Below are 25130 nucleotides of genomic sequence, written 5' to 3' on the forward strand. Positions count from 1 at the left end.
TGAAGATTCCCCCCCCACACACACATTTTTTAATGGTAAAGTTTTGTGGCTTTTTTAAGATTGCAAAGCAAGTACAAGTAGAACTGAGGCTGCTTTACAAACCCATGTATCACCATCAATTTGCACTACCCAAAGGATGGTGTATAGGCAGACGTTTGTTTTGGAAGTTTTTGGCAATGCAGCCAAAGAGCCATCCTTCCACGGTGTATATAGGGGATGAGGATGAGAAAGCTACATGACAAAAGAGACAGAGGAAAACTCAATATATATCAATAATTAGTAAATATGAGTAACCAGAATGGACGAGAACTTTGATGGACTGGCAATATTTAGTTGTTTTTGTATGGTATCTTATTCTTGGCTGGCTCTTACTTTACTGAACAATCTTCCAGAAATCTGCCTTGTGGACAAATTTGTGCATGTTGTTTGAATCTCAATCAATGGGAAAAATTGAACATAAAAATGTGCTTCTTTTTTTATGCATTTTAAAGTACACTGCTTTTTATTAGGAAAACTGTTTCTGCTTCTTCCAAGTTATCGCCATGAAATTGAGGGAAATATTAAATCATTTTAACATTTCTCATGTGATTTCTCATGTGAGAAGGAATGTGAAGTTTCCCGCCTATAGTGAATATTTATATATTATATTAACACTTACAAACCTGGTGCCTGTTCCTGAAATTATTACAGTACTCATTTCAGTAAATCTTAATCATGTTGGTAGAGTAGTCCCACTTAGGTCAGCAGGACCTACTCAAGTGAATAAGGATTTGTGGAATCTGACCCTACATTCTAGCACTTCCAGCAGTTTATGGTGGTTCATTGATAGAAGCATGAACAATTTCTTTTTGACAAAATATATTTTAAATATTGATAAAAAGTAATAATTTGTATCATGTTCTGATATTGCCAACTTTCGCATTTTGTTGCAAATCTCATCAAATTTGATACTTACATTAAACTCCAGCTGCTGGAATGAAGAAATTGCATGAGAATTTCAGTTTTCCTTAAAAAGAAAGTTTCGAGTTTTCATGGTTGCAGAGAAAAACTTGAAAATGTGGAGCAAGCGTATGTTAAGAGTTCACAAACAAGCAGACAAAAAAAACCTCCCGCCAAATTTCTTATTTTTAATATAGCTAATGATTTTTGGGGGCTTGACTCAAGATTTTTTAACTTTTGGATTGGCAATACTAGTATTCCATTTTAGTTATTGGTTAACATTCAAGCATAATGCACAATATTGCACATAAGGTAGATTTCTGCAGCTACACTGTCCTGCGTAGCATTGCAGGATTGGGCTCCATCAGCGAATGTTCAACCAAAACAACTCCAGTTATGATTCCATGGGTTTTTCTTTTCTATTTAATCTCTAAATGGACACAAAAAACTCCTTCACTTTTGTTTTAAATTTGATATCTGATTTTGAATGTTTTACAGAAATAACAGAAAACAAGACAATTGTTTGGATCAAACGTAAATGAGTCTAGAAAATATCATTAGACAAATGAGGGATCCCTGGTGCTGACACCAGACAAGCATGAAGTGTACTTGATACTGGGACAGTGTGAAAGAGATGAGTTCGCAGACCAGAAAACAGATGGCCCCTTATCACCCCCTGGGGCTAACCACACAACAGCAAACTTCAGAGATGCCTTTACCTTTACCCTGTCTGTCCCTATCAGGATAGGATCTGTTATATTAAGGGTTATTGCCTCTCTAGCCCTCCCTGTGATCAGCTTTTGAAGTCCATGGCCAAGAGGCCAGGGTGAGAATATCACCACAGATAAGAGATGTTTGCTTTGTGAAATTTTCAGGACAAGAATCCATGGAACCCTTCATAGTCCAGCAGGAAACCACAAACTTCTAATCCCCTGTTGGTTTCAGAACTACTCACCATACAAAGCATAACTGGCTGTTTATTTGTGCAGCCAAGCGATAACATCTTAAAGTTACAGTCTGCCTTAAGTAGTGGGGATATGAAGCCCAAGAAATGAACCATCCAAGCTCATAATCAAAATTGTGTCTGCTCTCTCCTTCTCTGACTAATGAGATATAAACATTTTGGCCACTAATGCTTTTTTTGAATATTAATCAAATATAGTGGTCAAAAATCATAAAGAATAGCTCTGCCTCCAAATCAAATGTCTTGCATTGTAGTTTTTTGAAGCTTTGGACAATATGTTAAGAAATGTTCCCATGACACAGCCAAGTAAATACTTGTGGCACATTTCTATTTATTATAAAGAATACTTCAATTCTCAGACATAAGTCATGCTCTTCTAATAAAGGCTTCACAAATTCCCAAAGAGAAGCTGAATTCCCAAGGCACCAACGCTGCAAAAGCTCAGACCCTTCCTTTTATGTAGAAATTCCCGTTTTGGAGACTTCTGTCAACGTTTTCCTCTCAGAACCCAACCTGGTGGAATGCCAAGAAACTCATGCAAGTAGCTGAGCACCCTCAACACCCTTCAAACAGGCCCTAAAACTCTTATTGGTTTTCTTTGCCTCATAATGTTGTCAAGTGTAAAATATCCTGACTGGAACAAAACCCTTCTCCATCCCTCCCTCTTATCATGCATTACCCAAACCTTTTTGGATAGCAAGCAAAAGTGTGGATTGATTGAGTTTAAATTGCAGGACCTAGAGACTAGGCCACCAAAATATTTATGGCATGGGTCGCATTAGTTATTATCTCATCATCATTCAGTGCCTCTATTGTAGCACAAAGGGGAAAAGAATGTGAGTGAGGGAAGAGATAAAGGAAGAGCAGTGAGAGGGGAAAATGTTTCTTAATGGTGCAGTAGGTTCTCTTTCCATTGTAATCCATCCTCCACCCTGTCACCAGCAAACTACCTTAAATCAAGTAACTGGCACCTGATGTATTCTGCAGATGGGTCAGCACTGTATATCTGGAACACAGTATACAGGTGGTTTTTCACTTGCACTTGATAGTTAGCTAGCTAGAAGACAGGTCTTCTATTTTTTGGGGGGGTGCAGCACTTGGAAAGGGAAAATATCTCCTGGATGATTCACAAAAAGTAAGAGTAAGTGAGGGAGTAAATCCATTCAGTGTTTATCTCTCAATACATTTAGTTGTCTTCACTTCCTCCTTAGGCAGCCTCTTCCTGGAAGGAGTAAGTGACAGTTGCAGAGATAAAATTTAAGTATTAATTAGCCAGATGAATTTTTGAAAATGTTGGACACAACAAAATCAGTGCTAAGAAAAGTTCTGTATAGTTCAGATACGCTTTGGATAAGCATTCAATTGGAGCATGTAGTACAACCACCAATTTATGAAGTTCTCCCTTCCCTAGTTCTAGCCAATTGTTTACTTCCTTTACCTGAGGATTTCTCTCGCCTTGGCATATTAGGTAAAATGTTCAGAAAAGATTTGAAAAACAACTCCCCTTGATGCTGGTTCCTTTGAGGCTGGTTATGGTGGGCAGTACAAACCATTAGCACCGAACAGATTGTGAACTGGGAGAATAAGACTGTATGTGCAGGCAAACTAGTCAAACATCTTTAAAATAGTCTAGCATTCATCTATATACATGGCAGGCTCCAGGCACCAGCGAAAGATGCAGGTGCCTGGGGCGGCCAATAGAAAGGGGCAGCAGTCCATCCGTTGTTCGGGCGGCACGTCCTGGGTAGCGGCGGTGGTACTTCGGCGGCAGCTCGATCAGTCTGCTTCAGTCTTCAGCGGCAATTCGGTGGTGGGTCCTTCCTCCGTCTTCCTCTTCGGCAGCAGGTCAGCAGATCGGGTTTTTCTTTTTTTTTTTAATTTTGTTTGTTTGTTTTTTGCCGCTTGGGGCAGCAAAAATGCTGGAGACGGCCCTGTACATATAATGGCATTTGTTTCTCAAAGCACTAGGGCCTTAGAATGAAACTTGTAAGAGCTCTTTTGTAGCTCATTTCATGTCTTCACCTTGAAGTTTCTTTATATGGTATACGGTAAATCATCTAGAGCAGCGGTTCTCAAACTATGGGGCAGGCCTCCCAAGGGAGGCATGGGAATGTGTCAAGGGAGGTTCAAGCTTTCTGGTTTGGGTTTTTTTCTTTAAGAGCTCTAGCTGTCAGCCCTGGGTGGCTGGGGCTCATGCTGAAGGACCATGCACATCTTGGAGGTGGTGATAAAGGGGACAGCCAGAGCCCCACTACCTGGGTAGCCGGAGCCCTGCTACCTCCCCCGCCCCCAATTCCTCACTTGGAGTTGGTGGGGCTCCAGCTGTCAGCCCCGGGGTGATAGCAGCAGCGCAGAAGTAAGAGTGCCAATGGGGCGCTAAGTCTGCTGTGAAAAGTGATATTCCTGAATATCTGCCTTCAGAGCTTGGCACCCAGACAGCAGCTGCTGCTCTCTGCTCTGCCTTCAAAGCTGGGTGGCGCTTTATGTACTTAGGGGGTGGGAGGGCTGTAAATGACTACAGACACAAAAAAGGGGGACTCGGTCAAATAAGTTTGAGAACCCCTGATCTAGAGAGGATCCAAACAGTATACAGCTAATTCACATATCAGTTCCACATCTAACAGAATAAATTTCTCAGTTCTGATACAGATAGAGTTTTGGAATCTTCTATATTTCAAATGTATTACACTAGAAATGCAGATTATGTGGCTGATCCTACACTCACGGAAATCAACAACAAAGCCGTAACTGATTTCAGTGATGTAAATTCAGGCCTTAGAAACGGAAGATGTGGATGACTGATGGAATGCTACCAACAAGCTTGACAACTGCTTTGATGAGGAGAATCTACCACCCACTCTATAACATGCAATAATTCAACCAGTATTAAAGAAATCACTGCAAGAGATCTCACAAACTCCCATTGTTTAACCTCCCTTTCCTAAGCAAGCTAATGGAGAAGAAGCCAAAACTGTGATTATCCTGGATTTCTATTGATCAAGCCTGGGTATAGTAAAGGAACCAACACTTACTGCTTTGGTAGATAACCTTCTCCTGTCTGTAACAGGGGAGTACATCCAAGTCATCCCAGGTGGGCCTCCGTGGAGCCTTTGATACCATCAGTTACAAAGTACTCCTGACCCGTCTCCAAGAGGCAGCAGGAGTGAATGGAAATTCCCTGGCGCAGCCACCTTCCTCTAAGATTGAGATTCACATTATGGACAACTGTCCCTCCACCTCCAAGCTTTCACCTGTAGAGTTCCACATCTCCTGTATATCAGAAGTAAACAACATTGTCTGCTTTCCAACCCAAATCACCCCTTGGATGAAAAGCAGCAGGCTAACAGGGAATCCAGAAAAAATGAGGTAATGCTGAATTCTCAAAGCTCATACTTTGTTGGGCTGGCTGTTTGCTTGTAGAGAAAGGAAATATGATACAGCATCAGTGAGACACAATGACCATGGAACCCTACAATTTACGAATTTTTGTAAACTAGAACTGCACTTAAAAGGATACCAAACCAACATTCATTTTCTATGTTATCTATCATATATTTATATGGGCTTCCCTTGCCTGTCTCCTTTACAATAATATTATGTTATATGTATATTACAGTAACTCCCAGAAGACCCAATCAGGATTGGAACTCTGTTATGCTAGGTGCTGTACAAACACAGAGGAACACATGGTCCTTGCCCTAAAGAGTTTACAGTCAATCTAAGGTAGTCTGTATCAGACTTTACAACATTCTCTTGTGAGCCCTCTGGACAATGCAAAGTACGTCAAAAAACCACAGAGGATCAGTTATTGGAATAGCCAAAATAGTTACTGAGAACAATTGATCAATCCTGATGAAAGCAAGCAGCAAAGTCATGCTTACAGACACAAGCCTGAGCCACTAAGTTTAGCTCCAGATCAAACCTCCCCCAAAGATTAAGGGCTTTAGTTCAGATCCACCCCTTTAAAACATATTACAAATCTAATGCCACAGACAAACTGAAAAGAACTTCAAGAGATGATATAGCAACTTTGAACCTGGGAAAAAGCTTCAGGAGGCCAAAGATGACTGAAGAGACACAGAGAAAGAACCAAATAATTTGTTTTGATGTAAGACAGCAGCAGTAATGAGCACCCAACAAAAGAGCAAAAACCACACAAAAATATTATTTATTACTCCCTGAGACTTCATAGATTCTAATGTCAGAAGGGACCATTATGATCTAGTCTGGCTTCCTGCATAACACATGCACCATAGAATTTCACCAATTAATTCCTAGAGCAAGTCCATAACTCCTGTATGAGCTAGAGCACACCTTTTAAAAACACATATAATCTTTATTGAAAGGGTTCAAGTAATAATGGATCTATCATACTAGATAAATTGCTTCAAAACATGTGTCTTATTTCTAGTCTGAATTGGTCAACTTCAAACATTGGATTTTAGATTAAAATCCCCTCTACTGGCAGACATATTTTCCCATGTAGAGCATGTACACTGTGATCAAATATCTGAAGAGCAGAGCAGAAACCAGGGTTCAAATTGCCCATTCTACCTCTGAGTTCTGAGAAGCACCACCAGGACCTAATAAGGATGAGGGATTGATCTGCAGGATGTGAGCACAGCTAATCCAAGAAATGGGAGCTGCAGAGCAACCCTAATTTACACATTAAGTTTTACAGCAGAAGGCAATATGTCTCTTGGAAAAATTTTGATGCTCAGGATGTTAGTGAGTCCTGTGCTGTGATTAATGAGAGAGGCCCTGTGCTGTGATGAGAGGGTGCCCCGTTCCCTGTGCTGTTATGGGAGGGTTCCCTATTCCCTGTGCTGTGAATGGTGGGATGTGTTCAGTGCTTTACAACTGTTTTCATTAGTCACATTCGAAGTATCCGATAATGCAATATTTATTTCAACAAGCTTAGAGAAGTCAATTTGACTTTCTTCAGGAAAAATGCACAAGGATAGCAAACCAACACATCCTGGGCAATATAATGTGCCTGCAGCACATTAACTTAGAGTGAGTTGGCACCCATGGATTCCATATACTTGAGCAACCGTGCATCACTAATTTGACACAGCAGTAAGTAGGTATCCAACCTGACACTGAATGATTTACTCTTTAAATGCCTGCAGTGGCATCTTTTCCTACTGCTAATTGTTGATCTCATTTTGCACCCTGGTGTCAAATAGTCTCCCTGGGATAAGAGAGTAAAACGACAGGAAAACTTCAGCAAATCATTATAGCTCTTAATGAAATGCAGTTCTCAAAGAAGATAACAGACCCCAAAACATCTTAAGTCTTGCTTGACACTTCTCTGTTTACAGTTTTTATGGAATGATCACCATTTAATGACCAATTGCCAATAATACTTACTTAAGTGGGAAAATGATAAGGGACTGCAGACAGTATACTAAGGACTAGACTATAAAACAAAGAGAAAGCAATTCACGTAAGGATAACATTACAGGAAGAAATTCTCTATTTATGATAGCTAAATTTGAAATTTTTCAGAGTGGTAGCCGTGTTAGTTTGTATCAGCAAAAAGAACAAGGAGTACTTGTGGCACCTTAGAGACTAACAAATGTATTTGGGCATAAGCTTTCGTGGGCTAAAACCCACTTCATCGGATGCATGCAGTGGAAAATACAGTAGGAAGATATATCTACACAGAGAACATGAAAAAATGGGTGTTTCCATACCAGCTATAACGAGACTAATCAATTAAGGTGGGCTATTATCAGCAGGAGAAAAAAAACTTTTGTAGTGATAATTTCAAACAGTTGACAAGAAGGTGTGAGTAGGGGGAAAAATTAGCATGGGGAAATAGTTTTACTTTATGTAATTGTTGCTTTTACTAGAATCAACAAACTGCAAATTTATGATCAGATCTGGCAGTCCTGTCTTAGATCTGTGGGCAGAGTATATTCAAATCACAAGAAAATATGTCCTAGCACAGACTATAGAAATTAACTATAAAACAAAGTACAGGACATACCAGCTACATCTCAGCGTTCCAGATAAGGCTCAGTAAGCCAACGCAGAATCTTAGAATACCATACACTCAACATCATTTTTCCTTCCTCCATTAATCGAGATTTTTCATTACTCCAATATCAAAAAAAGGTATTTTATGCTCATATATTTTTTATAATATACTATATATTATACTGAAATTTTTATGTTACGTTATTGAAAGTTTAATAAAAGGATAGTCATAAAAGAGAAATACTAAGATTATTCAGTAACTGATATGGGCTTTCCCCTGAAATGTTTTTGGATTGTATTAAAATGAAGGTTCATATACTGCACTTGATCCACACAAAGAACTTCCAGTAATATCAGTAGTTGCTCTGTATGAAGATCAAAGGCAGCAGTATATGGTCCTAATTTTGGTAAATCTTTTATTGAGTGCTACAGTAAACGGCCAATGGAATATCCATAGTAGTACACTGTGTGATGAAAGGTGCTATAGAAAATGGTCCGATTGATAGATAACATGTATAAGTTTATACAAACTGAATAGACAATCTATATATTTGTTTTGCATTTTTCATACAACTGTGTATTGTGCAACAAATTAATTTCATAAAGAGTCAAGCTTCAGTATTACTTTTCTTCAACCCAGTAATATATACGCACATACATACTTGATGGTGTGGTGTATAGATTTGATTGGCTTGTGCATAGGACCTCTTCTCAAACAGTTTTTGTAACTGATTTAACTCACCAGTGTAGATAAAGTTATACCGGAACAAAGGTCTTTTGTAAACTTTCTGCACAAACATTATGGGGTTTCACTGATTTAACCAATTAGTTTTTCTGTCAATTTAGTTAAACTGGTACAAAGCTGTGTGCAGACAAGCGTTTAGTAACTTCAGCATGAGAGTAGTGTTCACATGTACTCCAGTTCAGGAAAGTACTAATGCATATGCTTAAGCCAGGGGTGGGCAAAGTACGGCCCGCGGGCCAGATCCGGCCCCTCAGGGCTTTAGACCCAACCCGCGGGATTGCCCCCCATGGTGCCGTGAGCCCTGCGCTGCTCTCAGAAGTGGCCGGCACCATGTCCCTGAGGCCTCCAGATGGGGAGGCAGAGGGCTCTGTGCATTGCCCTTGCCTCCAGGCACCGCCCCCCACAGCTCCCATTGGCCGGGAACGGGGAACCACAGCCAATGGGAGCTTCGCGGGAGGTACCTGGAGGCACGGCAAGGGAAAGCGTGCGGAGCTCTCCGCCCCCTCTTCCCCAGGGGCCGCAGTGCTTCCTGGAGTGGCGCAGTGTGGGGCCTGGGCAGGCATGCAGGGAGCCTGCCCTGGCCCCAGTGCACACCACTGCCACCCCAGTGCCGTTTTAGGTAAGTGGCGCCGGGCCGGAGCCCAAACCCCTCCTGCCCCCCGCCCCCCAATTCCCTGCCCTAAGCCCCCTGCCTGCATCTCGCACCCCTCCTGCACCCCAACCCCCTGCCCTGAGCTCCCTGCTGCACCCTGCATCCCTGTGCACCCCAACCTCCTGCCCTGAGCCCGCTCCCGCAGTTCACATCCCTCCTGCACTCCTGCCCTGAGCCCCATCCTGCACTCCACACCCTTCCTGCACCCCAACCCTCTTCCCTGAGCCCCCTTATACACCCCACACCCCTCCTCTGCACCAATCCCTTGCCCTGAGCTCCTTCCTGAACACCACACCCCCTCCCACACCCTCCACTCTCACCCTGCTCTGGCTCTGCATACAATTTCCCCACCCAGATGTGGCCCTCAGCCCAAAAAGTTTGCCCACCCCTGGCTTAAGCCCATCCCTGTTCAGGAAAGCACTTAAGCACATATGTATGTATTACACTTAAGTTTAAGGCTTCAATTTTCTGCTATATGTGAATTCAGCTCGGAAATAGTAACAATTGTCAGCTGTAGGGAGCTGGGTGTAGAACCCTGATCCTCAGCTGTCTGGCCCCAATAGAAGCTAGAGAACTATGTGGCCTACTCTAACTTCTACTGCTAACACAAGATCCATAACAGACCCTATGCCAGTGGAGGATCAGGCACCATGGCTTCCCATGGGACAAAAAAAGGCAATTCAGAGTGAAAAGGGGGTGAAATCTTGACAACTGGGAATGGATGGACTAGTTTGGTAATCTCCATCCAGCCTCCTTAATTAATCAAATCAGAATTTTTGGAAGACAGAGAAATTTAAGTTAAAGATCAATGTCTTTTGCTCGAAAGATCAAACAGTGAATGAAGGAATGTCACAATCAGTTGGGGAAGAAGGTTTGCCTGGGAAAGTAGGTTCAAAAAAAAAGGGGAGAAAAAGAGAAGAAAATATCAAAACCAAAATTTTTCAGTTTTTGTTTAAAACCATAACCCAAAACGTTTCAGCTGTATCACAACATTTAATAGAAAATACTATATTTTCATTAAAAAAATAGATTCTTTTTAAGTTAGGGCTTGTCTACACTTAAAACTCTATAGCAACACTGTAGCTGCTGCTGTAGCACTTCAATTTAGATACTACCTACGCTGACAGGAGAAATTCTCCCATCAGCACAGGTAATCCACCTTCCCAAGGGTGGCTTCCCTTCTTAACTAGGTTGATGGAAGAATTCTTCCATTGACTTCGTGCTGTCTCCACCCCTGAGCAACATAGTTAGGCTGACCTAATTTTCTAGTGTAGATGAGGCCTTAGCTGAAAAGCCATTTTTCACCCCCCTCCTCCCCCAAAAAATTGAGACAAATTTATTTATGAAACCTGTTGGGAGGAGGGAGGATTAAGATCCTTCAGGAGATGTTAGAAATATGGATAGTCTTCATGTAAGTATCTACTTTTTATTATATATTTATCCACAATCCACCCTTTAAAATCTTTTCATCACTGCTTTGGTGAGGTAAAGGTTCCTTAGAATACATTTTAACTCCAGTTAGGTTGCCTTCCTATACAATAAAAAGAATTAATAAATAAGATCATATATAATTTTTTCTAAACAAAATTTTTAGTTCTCAAAACGTTTCAACCAGCTCTCAAAATTTAAACTCAAATTATTTACAGCCAAATTTAAATGAAAATGGCATACAGAGCAATTGTGAATAGAAACTGTCTCTCACATTTTTTTCATTAGCAGCTTGAACCCCGAAAAATATTTGAATACATAGCTGCATTATGTTCCCATGCAACACATTCTATGTTGTGGTCCTGCATAAAGCCAAATCTTGACTCTTTGGCAAAGCCCAAGTAACAGGGTTTGTGCCCCTCTCTGAGAGGAATGGTGGGTGAAGGAATCCTCCCTTCAGCAGCTGGCAAGATTAACTGGGGCCACAATTGCAGCCTCAAAACTGCGGAAACACCTGTAGCCCCTCTGCATTTTCTTCATAGAGTGTTTTAACCAGTGGATCCACATGGCCCACTGGTCATGCCACCTCTCTCCCTTATTGCCTTCAAAACCCTTCTATAGAATTCCACTTCATGGTACGGCTTCTCCATGGCTCAGACCCCCATGAACTGTAACTGTGCCAGTTCTTCCACCTTTGACTCCTTCCACATCCTTTCAACAGACCACTGGATTTGGCTCAGAAACACTTGGTAAGCTGACCAAAAAAGGAATAGCTCTAGCTGTGGACTGTGCAATAAGTTAGTCTGGTGACAGAACCTCCAGCACCAGCATTACTATCATCATAGGACTCAACTGTGCCTTTAAACTGCAGTGCTACATTAGGCATGGCAAGGAGCACCACCACCTAGGGAAATATCAGAGAGAGACTCTGCTTCACAGGCCATGCCTGGCATTGAATGGGAGCCAGCTGAAAGGGTATGGAGTAGTCATTTGCTGCTGATGTATTCATTTACTGTTCAGAAGCTGAGACCGGGCAGTGGCCCAGACTACACTTATTTTAAATAAAGTAACATGCAAAAATGTGTGATTGCATTAATACGGGCTATAAATTAAATATGCTTCCCAAAATAAACAGATGTAACAGGCCGCATTCATTGGACACATAGCTGGTGAGACGAAGGCAGCTGGGAGTCTAAGGGAGTTAGCCAGCTGAGTTCACCAGTGGAGGAAGGTTTTTTTATTTTATTTTCTTTCCCCCCTCCCCCGCTTCCCTTAACTTGCAGGTAACTCCACAAGGAAGAACCCACAATGGGAGGAAAATGGTATGTTGCCAACACCACTGCTAGCTCTTTCTTTTCCTGCACCTGTGGGGTACCTAATCGGACAGGTATCCTGACCCTGGAGATGTCTACCAAGATCCTGGTTTTGACTTGCTTGGAATGCAGCCTTCATGTCCAAGTCAATAAAAGCCAGGCAAGGGAAATCACCTGGTGTGAGAGATCTCTGTTGGTGGAGTCCTTCAGGAAGCAGGTAAGAGAGCTGAAGGAGGAGGTGGCTCATTTGTGTAGCATCTGGGAGCATGAGGACTACATTGACGGGATGCACATGGAAACGTCTGGGATGAAGGATGCTAGCCAACTACAGATGACTACAGCAACACCAGAGGAGGAAAGAGAACTGGCTTCTCTGTGTGGAGGAGATTGGCTCCCTGCCACCTAGGGAAGGACACAGTGCTCCATGGCTGCGCAAATGGTGTCAGTAGGAGAGCTTAGGCTTCCTTGATCATGGGATGCTGTTCTGGAAAGGAGGGATGCTGGGAAGAGATGGGGTCCATCTGACCAAGAAAAGGAAGAGCATCTTAGCCCACCAACTCACTAACCTAGTGAGGAGGACTTTACACTAGGTTCAAAGGGAGCAGGTGACAAAAGCCTACAGATAAGCATAAAAAGGCAACCTTAACAGACAGATGTTGGGGGGTGGGGGAGAGACATAGAAAATTACAATAGGGTCATAGGACCAAAAAAATAGAAATCACTGGGGGAATCTGCTCAACATCTTAGATGTCTATACACAAATTCAAGGAGTATGAGGAATAAACAGGAGTGCATACGCTAAATTATGACTTCATTAGCATCACAGTGACTTGGGAAATCTCATCACTGCAATATTCATATAGAGGGGTATATCTTGTTCAGGAAGGACAGGAAAGGAAAAAAATAGGGAGGAGGTGTTGCATTATACATCAAGAATATATACATTTGTTCTGAGTTCCAAGGAAGGAGGTGAGAGTCAGACCACTTGAAAGTCTCTGTGTAAAGATAAAAGGGGGGGAAATAGGGGTGATATCATGGTTGGGGTATACTATAGACAATGAAATCAAGAACAGGAGGTGGATGAGGTGTTTCTAGAACAAATAACAGAAATATTCAAAACATAAGACCTGGTAGGAGTGGGGAAATTTAACAAACAGATGTCTGCTGGAAAAGTAATATGGCAAAACACAAAATTTCCAATAAGTTCTTGGATTGAATTGGGTACAACTTTTTGTTTCAGAAATTGGAAGACATAAGGACAACAGGAGAGTCATTTTAGATTTTATTCTGACCAACACATAAGAATGGGTTATGAATCTGAAGGTGGAAGGCAATTTGGGTGAACGTGATCATGTAATGATAGATGTCATGATTCTAAGGAAAGGAAGGCTTGAGATCAGCAGGGACAATGGACTTAAAAAAACCCAGACTTTAAAAAACTCAGAGAACTGATAGGTATTGCTGCCTAAGAAGAAAATCTAAGGGAAGGCATTGGGAAGAACTGTCAGTTTCTCAAGTAAGCAGTATTAAAGGCACAACTTAAACTATTCCAATGTGAGAGAAAAGTAGGAAGAATAGTAACAGGCCAATATGGCTCCATCAGAAGCTCTTTAATTACCTGAAAATAAAATATTAATCCTACAAAGAATGGAAACATGGACCAATTGCTAAGGAAGAGTGCAAAAGACTAGGACAAGCATGCTGGTACAAATCAGAAAGGCTAAGGCACAAATGAGTTACACCTAGCAAAAGACATAAAAGCCAATAAGAAGAAATTCTTTAAATACATCTGGAGCAAGAGAAAGATGTAGGAAAGTGTGGGTCCTCTACTTAGCAGGAAAGGAGAGCTAATAACTGACACCATCAGCAAGGCTGAGGTGTTTAATGCCTATTTTGCTTCAGTCTTCACTAAAAAGGTGACCAGATAATCAATACATTTAATATTGACAAGAAGGAGGAAGGACTGCAAGCCAAAATAGTGAAAGCACAGGTTAAAAACTTTTTAGATAAGTTAGATGTATTCAAATCATCAGGGCCTAATGAAATTCATCCTAGTATACTTAAGGAACTAGCTGAAACAATCTTGGAACCATTAGCAATTATCTTTCTGAACTCATGGAGGACAGGTGAGGTCCCAGAGGACTGGAGAAAGACACAAAGAGGATTGCGGAAATTACTGACCAGTCAGCCTAATTTCAATACCTGGAATGACACTGGAACAAATTATTAAATAATCAATTTGTAAGCATGTAAAGAATAATAGGGTGAGAAGGAATAGCCAGCATGGATTTGTCATGAATAATTTCCTTCAGTGACAAGGTTACTAGCCTACTGGATAGGGGAAAGCTGTAGATGTGATATATCTAGATTTTAGTAAAGCTTTTGATACAGCCCCACTTGACAGTTTCATAAGCAAACTAGGGAAATGTGGTCTAGATGAAATTACTATAAGGTGGTGAACAGTTGGTTGAAAAACTGTACTCAGAGTAAGATATCAACTGTTTGCTGTCCAACTGGGAGGGCATATCTAGTGGGGTCTTGCAGAGGTGTCCTAGGTATAGTACTACTTAATATTTTCATTAATGATTTGAATAATGGAATAGAGATTAGGGTTAAAAATTTGCAGATTACACCAAACTGGGAGGGGTTGCAAGTACTTTGGAAGACAGGATTAGAAGTCAAAATTACCTTGACAAACTGAAGAACTGGTCTGACATCAACAAGATGAAATTCAATAAAGACAAATGTAAAGTACTTCACTTAGGAAACAAAAAATCACATGCACAACTACAAAATAGGGCATAATTCGCTAGGCAGTAGTACTGCAGAAAAGGTTCTCGGGATTATAGTTATTCACAAATTGAATATGAGCCAACAACGTGATGCAGTTGCAAAAAAGACTAATGTCATTCTAGTGTTTGTTAACAGGAGTGTTGCATGTAAGACCATTGTTCTGCTCTACTCAGCACTGGTGAGGACTCAGGTAGAGTACAGTGTCCATTTCTGGGTGCCACACTTTGGGAAAGATGGGGATAAATTGGAAAGCATCCAGAGGAGAGCAATAAAAATGATAAAAGGTTTAGAAAACCTGACCTATGAGGAAAGGTTAAAAAACTGGGCATATTTAGTCTTGAGAAAAGAAGACTGAGGGGAGACCCGATAACAGTCTTCAAATATATTAAGGGATCTTATAAAGAGGACAGGGATCAATTGTTCTTCATGTCTACTGAAGGTAGGACAAGAAGTAACGGGCTTAATCTCCAGCAAGGGAGATTTAGATTAGATATTAGGGAAAACTTTCTGAACTATAAGGGTAGTTAAATTCAGGAATAAGCTTCCAAGGGAGATTGGGGAAACCCCATCATTGGAGGTTTTTAAGACAAATGCTGGTCAGAGATGGTCTAGATTTACATGGTTCTGCCTCAGCACAGGGAGCTGAACTAGATGATCTCTTAAGGTCCCTTTCAGCACTACATTTCTATGATTCCATGAGTACAGTTGAGTTACATCAGGGATGTATTTGGCCCAGTGATTTTCTCATTTGGATCATCTCTCTTCATCCCTTTTCTCCTAATTCTTCAGAGCTAGAACTTGCTGCACTGTGAACACTTTACAGTTATTCCCTAGTGACTGTGCTCTGATTGAAGGCCATAAAATGCTCTCCACCCATGGCACAGCATCTCTATATTGCTTCTTTACCAAGTGCGGCAAATAGTCAAAGAATCAGTTTTCCTTCTTTGATGTAAATGTCTTAATTCTCAAGTGCAAAAATTGGACTGGCTCACTGGAAATCAGGGAGACCAGTGTATTAAATGGGTGCAAAGCACTAAAAATATGTAAATGAAATGACAATAATAGTTTGGGTACAAGCTACAGTCCGGCTTGCAAAAACATGTTAACATTTCTCTGTGCACTTGCTTGTATTGTACATGTTTTAAAAATCTGAGAAGTAATCAATGATATAACTATTTCTTCATGGATATTTTGATTACCGTTGTACTTCTTGAATATGGAGTTTGTCTCTCAAATGTTAGATGATTTTTTTGTTATAGTCTGTACGCACTTTTCTCTATACCATATACAGTATGATATGCTCTAAAAACGTATGGTGGAATGTTGAGTATTTTGTTTTGGGGAAATAATAAATTCCTTTGGCTCTGTGCAAAGAAATTTATTCATCCTTTAGATACGTGATTATTATCAGGGCCTATATTTGCTTTTCCTTTAATTTAAACAAGAGACACTTACCGTAAATCATCTTTTTGTTCACATTTATACTGGTGTGTATGGCCTCTTGTACTAAAATTCTATGATTTCAGGTTCTGTAAGAGCGACGTAAAGGAGGTAGAATGGATTCAGAATGCAGAATGGATGAAGAAAAAATTATCTGAGTTGATTTTAAAAAACAAGATAATCCTTTTCTTCACTCCATTCTCCTTCTCAAGGTTGGGGGCGGCGGGGGGGAGAGAAATAAGATACTTCTCCAATATACTGGTAGGTTGTGGAATTGCTTCACAGCCCATCGTGCCTGGAACAGCAAGTGGTACCTCTCAAGCCCACTGAGCAAGGATTCCTGGCTGTGTCATCCAAGTAAGTAAGGATCCCTCTGGACCAACAATTTTAGAGTCATTGTGAAGCCCTCTTGCCCTGCACACTGGGAGTGTTGAGCTCATGCAATCACAGCTCTACCCATTCCCCTTATTTGTAAAGGATAATGATAAGGACAGTGTAGCATGGAGGCACTTGCACGAGTCCTCCACCAAGGAGGGATTTCACCCCCAGAAATTTAGAGATATAATAAATTAAAGGTAATTTTTTATTTGCACTCTGCATGCATGTCACGATGCAGATAACATCCCAACCTTAAAGGAGTTGGCAGTCGAGCTTCTGTGGCTGGTCAGCTCCTCACCATGGCCAGGTTCTTGTTTCCTCTCCATTCCCACTGCAGATTAACACCTCCCATTGGTGTTCAAGGACTCATTGAGCTAAACCTTTACACAGTGCTCCCTCCTTTGCACATCAACACACAACTCCCACTGACTCCTATGGAGTGTTTTTAAATTACACTAAATAAGGATCTGGATTAGAAAACAAGTTTATTTTGTATTCCAGCGTAGAATGCCAACAGTGTCGTATATATTGCAATGCTACACTGCACATTGCTCAACATGTTGTTATTGGGCCAGATTTGTAAAGGTATTTAGATGCCTAAAGATGCAGCTACCTAGTGTAATTTTCAAAATCACCGTGTCACCTAATTCTTATTGATTTCACCTAGGCTGTTTTGAAATTCCCACTATATGTCTAGCTGCATCTTTAGGCACCTAAATACCTTTACAAATCTAGCCCACAGGCAAGAAACAGATTTTGGCCAAGATTTTCAATAGTGGTTAGTGATTTTGGGGTCCCCGATTGGAGGCACCTTAAAGGGGTCTAATGTTTGGAAGCTGGTGAGCACCCATCCTCTGAAAATCAGGCTCCTTTAGGGGCTTAAGCTGGGCATCCAGAAACTGAGGCACTGCAAATCAGTAGTTTCTTTTGAAAATCTTGACCTTCGTGAACAGTGGTGTAAATCAGGAGTAACTCATTCAGTGGGTTACAGTGGTATAAAAACAATGTGAGATCAGAATTAAGCCTCCAAAATTTAACATGTTCAACACAGTTTAAAAATGACTAATTTATTACTGCATTTGTAAGTGGGGCCCGTTGAAAAAAAGCATGAAATCACTGAAAGGTTATTTGAATGCCAACAAAATAAAGCTTTCAGACCTAGACAAAAATATGCCAAGAGGCTCTGCAACAAGGAGTGAGCTAGAAAAGCTAAGAAATAATTTTATTTGTATCACATTCAAGTGGTTCTTGAGAGTTCTATGGCTACCCATGGATATTAACTAAAGGACAAATTCTTCTCTCAGTTACACCAGGGCAATCTCATATGCGTATAAATGAGGCAAAATTTGGTTCTGAAATAAAGATCCATCCCAGAAGAAATTATCAAGCCAGAAAAAAATAACCGCTTTATGACTATACATACATTTAGCTGTGACTTTGTACCCGCCTAATGGAGCATCGTGGCCTTCCACAGCATCAAATCCAGCTGATACTAGGACAATGTCCGGATCAAACTCATTGGCAATTGGCATAATCACAGTCCTGCAGAATAAAAAGGCAGCCAGTTACAAACTACAGCTCATACCTTCATTAAGCATACTGCTTGGCATGATCCCCAAAATCCACTATACAAAAACAAAAGTCTGGGCATCAAAAACATTAATGTCTCCCTTTAACTAAATTCATCATCATATGTAGTCAAAAAAATTCTACTTTTCCCATCTCTGCTTTTGTTCTTTTTCTTTTCCAATTTTCTAGGTCTTTTTTAAAGTACAGGTACATGTGAAAACCTCTAATATTACACACACATCTGTGCCTGTTTTATCCCGCTGCCTATAAAAAGCTGTCTCTTCCAGGGGAGTGACTAATGGTTTACAGAGAATATTCAAAGCCTCAGTGGAAACCTGGACTGCTCCAGTGAGTGCGAACTTGGTGTAAATTTGAACTATAAATTTCTTTTGGGAAAATGTTTGCTTTCCAAACATTTTTTTTCTTAACATTTTAAAATGTTTGTCGAGGTGGGGGGTGACTCTAGCAAAGGAAAAACATGAAATTCCCTTAATCAAATCCAGGCTACATTGTCGAGCCTTTCCAAGGTCAAGCATAGCAGGAATGTGACAACCACAAAATAGTGACAGCAACCCCTGCTGGTTTCAGTCAGATAATTCAATGCTTCACATTCCCAAATGTTCTAGTTTTTTTAACCCTTTCCTTCACATAGGTTTTATCCTGGGTTAGGATTTTTCTGGTTTAGCTTAGCTTTTATCAGCATTTAAAGCAAATTTATTAAAGAAAAGATAAAGCTCAAACTGGATTCACAAATATTTTCTTTCACTTGACTTTTCAGGATTCATGCTCATACGTTGGCTTAAAAATTACAGGTTTAAACACTGATACTTTATTATTGTTGACTGTGTTTAATTTTGAAGGTCTTCAATTATATTAAAAGTCAATTGCATTAATTAAGATGCTAACCTAAATTCACTAACTCCAGAATTCCAGACTTCAGACTGAAATTCTTCTTAAAATTAATATCTTTATATACCATATATGATAACACCTGCCTTATTTTAAATTATATGTGCATTCTCTTACTGATACTGCACATAGGAAAAAGAAGAGCATGTTAAGGAGCTAGACTTCATGTTAAATAAGTTAGACCGTTAACAGTTCTCGTCCATTCTGTGTGATTTTTGTTTCTGCATTTTAACTTCCTTTGTTTTGTTCCAAATTGCTCAACAGTACGTTTAACATTGGGGACCATATCCTGAACTCTTTACTCCCACAAAACTCAACTTGAGTTGCAGTCAATCGGCGTTTTATCTAATAATAAGTGTAGGGTCAGGACACTGGAGAATCAAATTGCTGTCATTTTAGCTCAGAAAAGAGGATAGTTCAACTTTCCTGCAGGTCTGTTATGCTTATTCCATTGAGATTGCACTAAAGCAATACAATGCAAGTATACAGAAAATTCCATAAAGACACAACAATTATTATATAATTACCTTTAAAGAAAGCTATGTTGAAAGAACGTTAAGTTTGTAAAGCAAGTAGTCAAAAGTTAGGAAATGCCTGGGCAGCCTTAATCCAGCCCTGGTGCATATTTATTGTGATACAGTATTTAAGTCCACGATCACTGCCTCATTCACCACACACCTTCCAACTTCTGCAACAAATGAGGCAGGGGCCCTACGACAACAGCCTTCTTCATTGCACAGCCACAAATTCACCCCGAGAGCGTTGTGCATCCTGAGCACTGAATGAGACAGGGATGATGTGAAGTCCCAGTCCAGGTCCTGCTTCTAACTCCCTTCTCCCTCATACTCCCATCTCCTCAAGCTCCTGCTCCTGACCTACAGCACTGCATCTCTCCTGCCACCCGGGTTCCTCATCCCTCTGCATTCCAGTCATATTCCTTATCCAAGCTGCCAGCCTGCCAGCAGGGGCAGCATTGAGAGCACAACAGAGAACAATTGCAGGGGAAGTCCTGCTCAGGCTCGCAGTCCTGGAACAGCACATGCCTCTGTGGGGAAGGTGCATGAGTAAACCCGCATGTTCATCGCCAATGCAAAATAACACAAAATGAAAAAGAACATAAACAATGGCATAAAATGAAAATGCACCCTGCAGTGGCAGCTCCTGCAGCTCTTGTCCTGCAGGGCTGAATTCAGATCCCTGCTCCAGGTGTTGCAACCTGGCACATGGGATCATAGTGCTGCTCAGGTTTGCCCCGGCCCCACTGATGAAGGGGCAGCCGGGTCAAACCTGAGCAATGCTGTGTTCGAACCCATGTCTAAGTCACAATGCCTGGAGCGGGGAACTGAGCCTAGACCTGCAGGACAGGAGCCACTGCTGCAGAATGAGTGTGTGTGGGCTTTATCTGCAACCCCCTGGCGCCTCCCAACCCCCAAGTACAGGACCTGACCCCCTCCCACAGAGTTTTCCACCTCCTGCGGGCAGGACCCAACCCCTCACTAGGTCCTCCCCAGGGAAAATATATAAGGAGGAATAAGTGAGAGGGCCTCAGGACTAATGGGTGACCTGGAGGGCTGGGACTCAGTAGGGGAGGTGGAATATTTAAGGGGGGTAGGGAAGGAACTTCTGGGCCTAATGGAATTGGGGGGCTGAAGGTCAACAGGAGAGGGGTGTGACAGGGTGTTATCAGTAGCATTCTGATCACTGACATTGCTGTAGTTTGGAGAAGGCTGCAGGCCCAGCTGAGGGCAATTACATACTTTCTGATGGGGGATTGTGAGCACCTGGGTGACAATCAGGGCAGGGCGGTGAGGTGAGGGCTGCAGGGGAGCCTACCTTGCTGTAAGCCTGTATTGCACAAGAATTGTTACATAAGAGGGAAATAAATGCACACCTTGGTGAAAGATAAACGACCCAGTATGTATGTTTGTGACGGCAAAACCATCTGAACTGCCCAGGCTGCAAGATTCACCAGGTACCAATGGAGGCACCCAGTGACAAGGGAAAATATATAAGGGGGCATGAGGGTGCCTGGATAATGGTGTAAAATAAAATAACAAGAAATTCCTATAACATAAAAAATATAAAAAATAAAAAGAATATCATGGGCTCTATACATGAGCAGCCAGGTCATCATATATTTGCTGTAAATGGATGGATCATGCTCACTACAGATTGAATCTTTAGAAAATTTAGCCTCCAAATTCTAACAAGTTTCTAGTGAGCATATGCAAACTGAGACTATTATTCAGAGCCTTATAACTTGACCACATTTGGTCATGTTCCATTGGGAAGACAATAGGCTTATCCCTGATATCAGCCATCCTACCCCATCCCCTGACCAAATTTCAAGTCCCTGCTCCACAGCAAAGTGTCTCAGTGAAATGATTGTAAGAATTTTTTAGCTCAGGCAAAACATGTTTTTCCCTAATCTTGTTCTCAGAAACAGCTCAATCGTTTTAGCTGAAACTTCCCAGAAAAATTCAGACTGAAGCAAAAATGCAGCATGGAAAATTTCAGCTCAAATGGTAACATTATGGGAAAGTTATAAGTAACTGAAAACAGCATCTTGCAACGGGACGTGTCAGGCAACCATACATATAGGCGTCACTATTTAGCACTACCTATAATGGTAGTAAAAAATCTATACAGAGAGGATACATGGAAACCTCCAGACAAAAGAAAGATAATGATTACAATGATAGTAACTGGAAAAGTGGGGGTGAAATTTAGAACGGTTCTGTCAGTGATAGCTGAGATTATAAGGGTGAGTAAATGCCTCAAAATGCTTTTCTGAAAATTAGCAAAAAGAAAAAAAGAATGAGAAATTCTGCTTTTGAGAATGCAGATGTAAAGCATCAACTTGGATGAATGTATTTCACACCAGAGCAGTACCGCCACTCCCTCCACAAAACAATAAAGTTACTTTACTAACTGTGACAGACTTTTGCTAGTATGATTCAGCATATTGCACACAGAGCTGGCCTGTGAAGACCAGAAAACCTATGTCATTGCTTCCTCTCCCTTTCATCCCTCCAAATTTGGGGGTAACTGGAATATCAGACTTAATCTAATTCATCTTTCATGTTTTAATAATAAAAATACATTTATAGTCCTTTTCTTTGCAAAATACTAAGGAAAGTATAATTTGATTGCTAGAATAGAAAGTTAGTCCCTATTTCCTTCTAAAAATCATTAGTTGTTTATGGTTCTCACTACAGCAACCCAAGGCTGGTCTTTGGCCTCCAAGAAAACTATGGCTGCAGGTTCACTGATTTTTGGGAGGACCCACATGGTAATGGATTCAAGTGCTCCATAAACTGCTACTGATAGCACTAATGTCACTCTCTCCCTCAAACCTAGCAGAATGAATCTAAGCTGGTTCCTGTGTTGAACAACCAATATGATGTCTGTAAACATGAAGGGGCAGTTCATCATGAAGGTATAATGCACCTGGTCTAATGGACTACATGTAGAACTGAAAGCCAGGGACAACTCCTCTCTGTGTCCAGCTCTGACAACAACTCCTTCTATGGCTGAGGCAAGTGACGGAACATCTCTGCCTACATTCCTCCATCTATAAAACCAAGACAGTGATACTTTCATACTCTATGGGGTTGCTGTCATGAGTAATTTGTTTGACTCGAACATATAGATAATACATTTCACCAGAATGCACACCAAACCTTGTGGTCACAGTGGCTCTCACAGACCCCCAACCTCCTTGGTTTGTCTGGACAACTGTCTTTTGCAAAACCTTTTAGAAGTTGACCACTATGCAGAGCCCTGTTCGATCAACTAGGCTGCACATCACCAGGAGGCTGGGGTCCCTTGAAGATCCATCCCTTCCCCTGCCCATACTTGAGGTTCAATTCTTCCCTGAACCCAAGTTTTGTTTAGCTCGGGGGAGAGGGAACAGTCAGAGAGCAGGTTACAGCTCCCTGATCCTGTGCTGGCCTGGCCAAGCATCCGAGAGAGCAGCCCTGGGACCTTGTGCTAGTGAAGGATCTGCATAACATAGAGAGCTCCACCATGACCTACCCTCCCTCAGGTACACCCATGACACCAGTGTGGGGTGGGGTATTTGGCCCATAAGCTGCTTCACTGAGTTTGCACTAGAGTGCGTTCACACATGCCATGGCCAGCTTCAGCCAAAATATGTCTGGATCTGAACATTACAGAGGAAAAAAACGGTAAAATTACATTTGGGTGTATTCTGAAGAATCATCTTGTTAGCCATCCCTAATTCCTCAGGACATATCTATGCTCAATAGTATATCACATCTGGCAGGTTCTGGTTATGATGAATGTCAAAACACTTTCTTACAGTCCCAACAAAAATACTCTAAAAGCCTCTGTAGACAGAGGCTGTATCCAAGATTAAGACTAAGGATAGTTATTATTTTATCTGGAGGGGAATTAAGAATTAGATCCAGGCAGTAGAGCACTAGGGGACAAATTCGTCTATCAGATGCAGTAGTGCAACCCTATTGAAGCCAGCTGGGCTGCATGGGTGTAACAGAAAGCAAAATCTATTACTAAGTATTTCTGAGACTTTAGATGGAATTACCATTGTCTGATTAGATCTGAGTTTTATATTTTAACTATTACTCATGCCCTCCACTTCTTCCTTCCCTCGCGAAAGAAAAAAAATCCAAAAGAGCGACTTATTTTCTGTTATCCTGTGTCATACAGAGCCATACTTATTAGATATAAAGTATTCACCTGAAAAGAACAGTAGGATTCTAGGGATTTCCCGGCTCTTTCTTTCCTTTTGCTGTGTCACTAATTGCACGTCACATTTTAAAATCTTGAGCAGTTGGCTCATGGCTTATATCACACCAGAGTTTACTTCACTCCGTTAGGCCTTACAGCAATAGTGGAGCTGTCTCCTCTGACTCAAGACAATGCAGCCCCTCCTTTAGTTTGATGGCACTGGCAGTGGACCATGTGCCTGGGAATTTGAAGAGATTAATTTTAGTTCCATAAAAGAGATTTCCCCATAGAATTAATGCATTCAATTTGGGCATGCTGCTGTCTGCAAAGAAGCCATGGGACAGCTTCCAGTTGGGTGTAGTCCTAGAGAAAACATCAAGCATGTGTTCTTTTCCCTCCCCAGCAGTATGAACATCAGATGCAAGACATTATAGAGACTTTACCATTTACTTGATCTTATTCCTTTTATTCTTCTGTTCTATTTTTGTGGTTTTACAGCACATGGGAAGCATGCTCCCAAACATTTGTTCTCCCAGAAGACACGCAGAGAAGTACCCAAGCCAGAAATTCATCTGGATGTGCCACCAAACAAAGCCAAAGATCTCCAGAGAAAGGGCTAAGTTGACATAAATGACCACTCTAATTGGGCAGTGTTTATAATGTAAGAGAAAGCAAGAAGGACAGCCTACACAGAACATTGAGGATGGTAATTAGTATAACTGAAAGGGCAAATCTACATTTTTTCTGAACCTACAGGGCATAGTGGTTTAGTAACATCAATTATTCACATTGACTAAAAAAAGTAGCACTTTCCACCCACAGTTCTCAAAACACTTTATACATGTTAACTAAGAAACACAATGGTCCACATCCTCAGTTGGTGGAAATCAGCATAGCTATGATCTGGCCCAACATCCCTTTAAAGTAAGCATTATTATACCCATTTCACAAATGAATAAACTGAGGCAGAGTGCAGGTAACTAACTTGCTTAAAGTATCACAGTGATCATAAGGAAAAACCTGGACAGAAAACAGAAATAAAGAATCCAAGTCCACTGTTTTAGTTACTAGACAACACTAAGTATTTTGTTTCCCCACTCCCACCTTTTGCTGAATATACATAACACATAGTTCTAATATACCTAGTTTTTGATCCCAGAGGGCCCTCCCTTAATTTGAAGTAATATACTGCTATCTACTAAGACTCTCAATTTCCCATCTTGAAGATGCATGCACTCCTTATTTACACAAACAGTCTTTTACAGAGACCTTCAAAGGTATACAAACAGCAGTATTTTATAT

At 41.1% G+C, this 25130-nt stretch overlaps 1 protein-coding gene across 1 annotated transcript in view; it reads right to left on the minus strand.

Moving 5' to 3' along the window:
• Positions 1-25130, minus strand: part of HDAC9 (histone deacetylase 9) — a 641420-nt gene that overhangs the window by 53014 nt on the left and 563276 nt on the right. Inside the window, exon 23 of the mRNA XM_054020255.1 lies at positions 18061-18179. Coding sequence (XP_053876230.1) covers positions 18061-18179 — 119 coding nt within the window. The remainder of the gene's footprint in view (positions 1-18060; positions 18180-25130) is intronic.

The sequence above is a fragment of the Malaclemys terrapin genome, chromosome 2 (genome assembly GCF_027887155.1).
Source record: "Malaclemys terrapin pileata isolate rMalTer1 chromosome 2, rMalTer1.hap1, whole genome shotgun sequence".
In the NCBI taxonomy this organism is placed as follows: domain Eukaryota; kingdom Metazoa; phylum Chordata; order Testudines; family Emydidae; genus Malaclemys; species Malaclemys terrapin.